General features: G+C 37.0%; 2 protein-coding genes across 4 annotated transcripts in view; one reads left to right on the top strand and one right to left on the bottom strand.

Annotated features, from left to right (window-relative positions):
- Positions 1-2,298: 2,298 nt before the first annotated feature.
- LOC117113068 overlaps positions 2,299-7,404 on the bottom strand; it is an 8,177-nt gene continuing 3,071 nt past the window's right edge. Inside the window, exons 1-3 of one of the 3 annotated variants that reach the window (XM_033256296.1) lie at positions 6,324-6,450; positions 5,647-5,731; positions 2,299-5,294 (exon numbers count right to left, since the gene is read on the bottom strand). In XM_033256296.1, the coding sequence (XP_033112187.1) occupies positions 2,336-5,294; positions 5,647-5,699 (3,012 nt within the window). In that variant the 5' untranslated portion in view covers positions 5,700-5,731; positions 6,324-6,450 and the 3' untranslated portion in view covers positions 2,299-2,335. Of the gene's footprint in view, positions 5,295-5,646; positions 5,732-6,323; positions 6,451-7,404 lie in introns of those variants that run through there. The other 2 variants (XM_033256297.1, XM_033256298.1) reach the window with 2 other exon arrangements.
- The window catches only part of LOC117113069 (general transcription factor 3C polypeptide 5-like), a 9,530-nt gene continuing 8,644 nt past the window's right edge, over positions 6,519-7,404 (top strand). Inside the window, exon 1 of the mRNA XM_033256300.1 lies at positions 6,519-6,703. Within this exon, the coding sequence (XP_033112191.1) occupies positions 6,566-6,703 (138 nt within the window). The 5' untranslated portion in view covers positions 6,519-6,565. The remainder of the gene's footprint in view (positions 6,704-7,404) is intronic.

The raw sequence follows: 7,404 nt of genomic DNA, 5'->3' as shown, positions 1-7,404 counted from the left end.
CTTGGACACATGGAGATAACACAATTTTAAAAACATACACAAGGCAACAGAGAGAAATAATAGAAAAAAAAAGAATTGAATACAGACACATGACAACATCAAGCAATTGCCAAAGGCAGACCAGGTGGAGAAATCAAATGATTGCATGCTCAACAAGTCAAACACTGTGTACCTACAGTAAATGATTCATTCATTTTAACAACAAAAGGGAGATGCCTATGTTTGTAAATACTTCAAGAGTCCTGAAATGTACAGTACAGTACTATATACAGTAGAATATTGTATGATGTAAAGTACAGTGCATGACATTGCCATCTGACTTTAATTTATTGACTGATTTGTTGGTTAAATACATTATTGATTAACCAAGTTGTGATGCATTAAGATATTACAGACTCTACTAAATATTCTGAATGGAAACCAGCATAATGCCTGTGAGCTCTCAGAAGGCACAGACCTGAACCACCCCCTCAAAAATGGCCCTCCTGCTACTACCATCTATCACTTAACTACCGAGCCTTCACAGAGTGCTTTTCTCCAGCCTGTCTCAGTCCATGGGTCTAGCAGAGCCTGGGGCAGATGCAGGGGAGGGGGGTGTAGATGGTGCGGTCTCACACTCCTAAATTCTATTAAGAAAAATAATTGTTGTATTACATTGTTTTTATGAATTATTGGTAAGGTTTTTAAAATATGAGAGTGCAATTTCCTGGCACCCAGAGCTCGATATTCTCAAAATTTTCGGACCTCAACCCCAACCATGTTGGGGCTGAGGTGATGTGGACTTTTCATGGACCCATGGGGCGCAGATCACTGGGGAAAGGGAACACGTTCCCCCCCCCCCCCACAAATTTGTAAGGGAAAGGGTTGGTCCCCCTCACCTTTTGAGAATCAAGAAGATATGCCTGAAAATTGTTGAAATAAACTGCATAAATGACTCAGGTTTTAACGAAAGAGCGCGGTACGCCTACAGCCAGAGTACATCTTATTAGCAAGATACTGGTATACTCTGCCCACAAACATCTGAATAACCTATCATACACGATTCAAGTGCGCGTGCCTTTATTATAATTTGAGAAGTATGAGAATAAGCGTGTAAAGATAAAATTGGTTTTAGGCACATGAAGTAGGTAAAGTAAATACTTCAAAGACAATTAAGTTTTATTTTCTATGGTACATCAAAGCGATTAATTAGATCGATAATAATGAATTTTACATATAAAGAGTGTCATATCTGGCAATCTAGAGGTACAATTTCCCCAAATTTCACCACCTCAGCCACAACTGTGTTGGGGATGAGATGCGTGTGGACTCGCAGTTTTGAAGTAAATACATCAAAGACATGTTTTTAAGTTGTATTTTCTATGGTACATAGCTGATGAAAGATCATGAGAATTTGTTGGCACTTCATTTTAACTATATAATGTTAGTGATGATGAAGAATTTTGTGTCATTTCCAGCCATCTAGAGGTACTATTTCCTTAAATTTTCTCACCTCAGCCCCAACCATGGTGGGGCTGAGGTGAATGTGGCCACACAGCTTTGAGGTAGGTAAAATAATTTAAATACATCAAAGAAAGTGTTAATTTAGTTTTTTTTTATGGTACATAACTCATAATAATTACAGTACATCTCTGTGGTTTCCGAAAATCCCTGATTAAAAATCATGAGAAATTTGCTGGCGCTTCATCTAGACATGATGGTGTGATGATGATGAATTTTACTATATAAAAGTGTCATTTCCGGCCATTTAAGGTACTATTTTCTCACCCACCTCAGCCCTTATCATGGTGGGGCAGAGGTGGTTGTGGACTCACTGCTTTAAAGTAGGTAAAGTAAATAAATCAAAGAGAATGTTTTTCAGTTATATTTTCCATGGTTCATCACACATACTACTTAAATCTCTATGGTTGCCTAAAATCACCGATAAAAAAGAAATATAATATAATATTATAGAGATGTGATGATGATGAATTTTACTATAATAAATGTGTAATTTCCGGCAATCTCTTCAAATTTTTGTACGCACCCCCTACTACCAAATCCTGCATCCGCCTTGACGGTAGACCTACATTTTCTATCTGGGGCCCCTCATACGACCCAGCATTTTAAATGGATCTTTGACCAGTTGTGGAACGCGTGCCTTCTGGGCCAATGCCCAGGCCTATTATTAAATAAATCAAAACAATCAATCAATTTAGTAACTTAACTATCTTTGGTATTCTCCAAAAATCAAAAAGTCATAGGGCTACAAATATTATGGGGAAAGTAAATTTTTGCCCGTCTTTGATTTTTATAGTGTTAATTGTTGATGGAAATGACTGATGGAAGCTACGGCTTAGACAATCTTTTTATAGATCTGACTTGAGGCAGCAGCTTGTGTGATCCAGGTGCAGGTATGTGTGTGAATATGTATGCAAGTGAGTGCCCCTGTGTGTAAGTTTGTCAGTGTGTGCAAGTAAGAAAACCATAACAAGTCATACCCTAAGTCATCCAGTGAATATTCCAATTCCATTTGACAAATTTGTGAGTTGGTTATTTCAAGCATCTCTGCTTCTATTTGCTGGAGTTCATTAACATTATCTTGATTATCTTCAACTGGCATCTCTTGGTCACAGCTCTTAGTTACATCTATTTTCTGGTGATCACCGGATTGACCTTGATTGTTTTCAATTGGCATCTCTTGGCCACAGCTCTCAGATGCATCTATTTGCTGGAGGTTACCATAGTGATCTTTATGACTCTCAGTTGATATCTCCTGGTCAAACTTCTTAGTTGCATCTATTTGCTGAAGATTACTAAGTTGACTTTCATTATCCTCAACTGGCATATCTTGGACATGTCTCTTCATTGGTTTGGGATTACTGCATTGATCGTCATTATCCTGAGCTTGCACCTCGTGGTCACACATCTTAGTTGTATCTATTTGCTGGCAATTATAACTGGAATGGTCTTCATTATCTTCAGTTGGTATTTCCAGGTCAGATATCTTAGTTGCAACTCTTTGCTGGTAATTACTAGATTGACCTTCATTACCTTCGATTGCAATCTCCTTGTCACACATGTTGGTCGGTTGAAGATTAATAGATTGATCAACATTATCCTCAGTTGGGATATCTGGGTCACATTTCTTAGTTACATCTATTTTCTGGAGACTACTAGATTGATCCACAATATCACAAGTTGACATCCTCTGTTCTTCAGCATCAACATTTGGTACACTGCTAGATATTTTTTCCATATGTATATTATCAGTGTAGTCAGTGATTATTTGATCATTAGAAATATGCTTTGTCTCTAGTGTTGCACCCTGAATAAACCGGACATCAGTATCACATGCTTTGGATATTTCATTCTTAGCATCGGTAACAACTTCAGGAAGGCTTGCCATCTCAAGACCAGATGGCGCATTCATCTGTTGTTCAGCACTTGTGTTAGTGACATTATCAGAAATTTGGAAGCCCTTAACGTCGGTATCAGTTGGATCCAACACTCTAGGTTTTGCAATGTCAAAGAGGTTTATCATTGCAATGAGAGAAGGCATGCTACTTGTGTCTTTGTTGGTAATTGGAATGTCTTGAACAGCAGTGTGTGTTGATCCCAATATTTGATCATCAGCAACAACAGAAATGCTTTTCATCTCAATAGACGGCACCTGGATCATCTGGTCTGCAACATTCTCAATATCACTCTTAGTATTTTTACTGCCATATTGAGCAGTATACATTGGGTTTTTAATTTCAACACTAGAAGGCTCACAGATCATTTGTTCTTTAGCTATGTTGTTGGTGTGATTGACAATAGTTTTTATGTCCTTGACATCACCTGATAGAGGTACACAATCATCAGTAATGATATTAGGAAGTCTTGTCTTTTCAATACCAGAAGGCATATTGATCACTTGGTTACCAATAATGGTACTGTCAATGCTCTGGATGTTTGGAATATCACATACTTGATCTTCAATGGAAATATCAGTGGCTGTCACTGCTAAGTCAGGTGGAACATTGATTATTTGGTTTTCAGTAATAGTTTTGGTCTTGTTAGGAATTTGATTGCTCTGGATATCAGTTTGCTCAGCACTATTGTTGGATATCGCTACCATCTCAACAGCAGGAGCATTCATTTTCTTATCTTCAGTAATTGTTTCATCCTCAGTATCTAGGAGTGGTCCAGTATCAGTTGATTCAGAGAACTGATTAGTATCGCCAACATGAGGATTCACATTTTTGATGCTCTTAATTTCATTAATAGTGTATAGTACTGGTTTCTCATTATTAGATGTTTCAGAATACTGCAGATCAAAAGGTGCATTATGCATTTCACCATCAGCATCATCCTGTCCGTCATTTTCTTCATCATTGACTTCCACAGATGTATGAGCAGCAGCATAATCATCAGAATGTCCTGTCCTCTCCATATTGAAATCTGCAATAGCATCCTTAACGTCTATAGCAGATTCTTCAATTATCCGTCTACTGGACTCAGATGTACGTGTATTTTGGATGCTGTTGGCAGACTGCACCAGTTCGCTAGCAGGAGGTACAATTATTTGAGAGCTGCCAGCTGAATTAGTCAAGAAATTGTCATGTGTTGCTCCTGTCAGTTCAAGTTCTTTAATACAAGAATCGGTTGTGATTTCCTTATTACTTGCAAAAGGTTTCTTGGACCCATCATCAGTTTTAATAATTTGAAACTCTAGTTCCACGTCTACTTCATTATTAAAATGAATTAAATCATTTTTAACACTTCCTGTATTCTTTCTTTTTATCAGATGTTCATTCTTCTTGCCTGTCTCCATTCCATAATCTAAAACACTGGGATCATCAATTTTCTGTTCTGGATTATGTTTCTTGTTATTATTATCGTAGTCATACATTTGTGTAATTTTGATGGATTCCACTTCAGTGGGCTCATTTTCTGAACAAAGTTCTGATGATATTTTGTTGTTCACAGTTCTTAATTCATGTTCATTTACCTCAGCCCCAGACAAAGCTGGTTTTACTGGAACTAAACAAATTTCCATATTTGTGTCAGTATTTGTAGTTATTCCAATATTCTTATCTGGTACATCTATTTTCACATCATTTGACATCAATTCTGGTAACTCTTTACATGGTAATTTATTCTTCTTTTCACCTTTTTTTCTTTCTAACTGATTATCTACATTGGTTTCTATTTCACTGGATTCCTTGACCATCCTCTTTTTCTTAAACTTTGGCACATACTTAACAGCTGGCAAATTTGTATTAAATACTGATGACTGCTTTTCACTGGCTGAGCAACTTTTCCTTTTCCTTAAAAAAAAAATCATTTTGACATTAATTTTTTATCAATGCTATTGTTAGTAACTTTACAAATTTACAATTTTATATAGTCCTTTCCAATGATATAATTATATTTAAAGATGATGTCTAATCTATACAGAGAACAATAAAGTACCAGACTAATATTCTCTGGCTCACAATCATTAAATGAAACAATCTATTATTATATATGAAGTATATGAAATAAATGACAATTGCATGCATGGGATTAAATTAAGTACTGAAGCGGTAGCATATATTTTCAACTGAGCTAAAATACTTAGGAGATAAGTCTGTGAAGTGCTGTCTCAAACTTATTCCTGTTAAAACTGATACTAATCACCTTTTATCACTTCTGTTATTATTTGACTCTGAAGCTGTTCGTTTTCCAACCATTTTTTATCTTCTCTTTGAATTTCCAAGTAAATCTTAACAAAAAAGAAAAATTGGGGTTAGGCGTAAGCAATATAGGAATTGTTTTATCAGTGGTAGATCCAAAAATTTAAAAAAAGACGGGCATCACAAATTAGATTGAAGGTTTATTTAGACTACCTCAGCCCTGTTGGGCTGAGGGAAGACAATTTATGATTATGGCACCTGGAAATACACTCTAAGACTTCAATATGAATATAATTTTTTTTTTTTTTTTTTCAATTTTAAATATAATTTTGTTTGAAACATTTAGTGGGGGAGGGGGAGGGTGCATGCCAAACTGCGCCCCTGATGAATGATAAATCTGCCATGTAGATTATCACCGGCAATTCAAATGCCTTTTAATAATGCTAGTAATCTTTCAATAAAAATTTGGATAAACAAATAAAAGCTGCCTAGCCTAGGGTCCTACTAGGCTACTACTGCTAGGGTTATTAAGTAGACCTAGGCCTAGCCTACCGCTAGGCCTAGGCCCCTACCCTAGGCTAGGCCTAGCCTAGCCCCCAGACCGAACTATTTGCGATAGGATGGATAGTCGATATAATCTATTATATTAGGCATATGTTTGAATGTCAAAAATATACTTACTACTAGCTTTATAGGTTAGTGTATTAAATTAAGACTAGGCTAGGCCAACGGGCTAAAGTTTTCATAAAGCAATATTGTCTGGTCTGAAACCAAATTAAAAAGAGAGCTGAGGCGCAGCAAAGTTTATAATTTTGTTAGACAGGGGGCGCCCTACAAACATTTTGGACAGAGCCGTAGATCTACGGCTCTGATTTTGGAAAAGATAACCTTCAACCTTTACATGCGTGTTTGTTTGCAAAAACATGGCAAAAGAAGGTACGGATCAGAATGTACCATTGCCATATTCAAGTAAACGCATCGTTTGTGTTGAATTTCCTGGGAAAGTAGAAAATGTTGATAAAATGATAGAGTGTTTTGGAGGTCAAGAAAATATTTCGAAGGTACTGTGTCACTGTCAAGCCTCCTACTCCTACCTATTCATAGCTACTAGGTCTAGGCCCCTCTATCTAGCCCCTCTAGCCTAGGCCTAGCCCTCCTAGGAAGGAGGACCTAGGCTAGGCCTCTCTAGACTAGGGCCTGCATAGCACTATGGTTTGTGGGTAGGTGGCTGAATTCCCAGCTTATAAAAATCACTTGGCGGTCTGTCAAATTTCTTCATATTTGGTCAAAATATTAATTACTTATCTATCTAACATAGGGTTGTACTTGTATTATCTTTAGAAATTCATATTTACTTTTCTGCTTAAAAATTAATGTATGACATCAGCGATATCCAATGAGGATTGGATTTTTAAAGATTAAAAACCCAATTTCAGCCTGACACGAAAGTGCAAGCCCACCATTGAACAAGTGACCAAAACTAGGAAATGTGACGTCACGATTGGTAACATACCTATTTATGGCTGACATGGAAACATTGAGAGGAGGCAGTCTCCATATTTATTTATACTCATCATATCCTCCTTGTTAAGGTTAGCACCACGGTAATAAAGCATCCATGCTTCCTGTGTCAGAAACTGCAGGCTCAATGTACACAATTGGCTCATGTGCACTTACAGTACAGTACATAAATAGAAGGTTACCCCAGTGTACGGGTCCATACAGCTCCTTGTTACCCTGCAATGTTATGGACCATTAGGTC

The sequence above is a fragment of the Anneissia japonica genome, unplaced genomic scaffold (genome assembly GCF_011630105.1).
Source record: "Anneissia japonica isolate Jap-2015-1 unplaced genomic scaffold, ASM1163010v1 scaffold3875_len19654_cov181, whole genome shotgun sequence".
In the NCBI taxonomy this organism is placed as follows: Eukaryota; Metazoa; Echinodermata; class Crinoidea; order Comatulida; family Comatulidae; genus Anneissia; species Anneissia japonica.
This window is presented reverse-complemented; position numbering and strand designations above follow the sequence as displayed.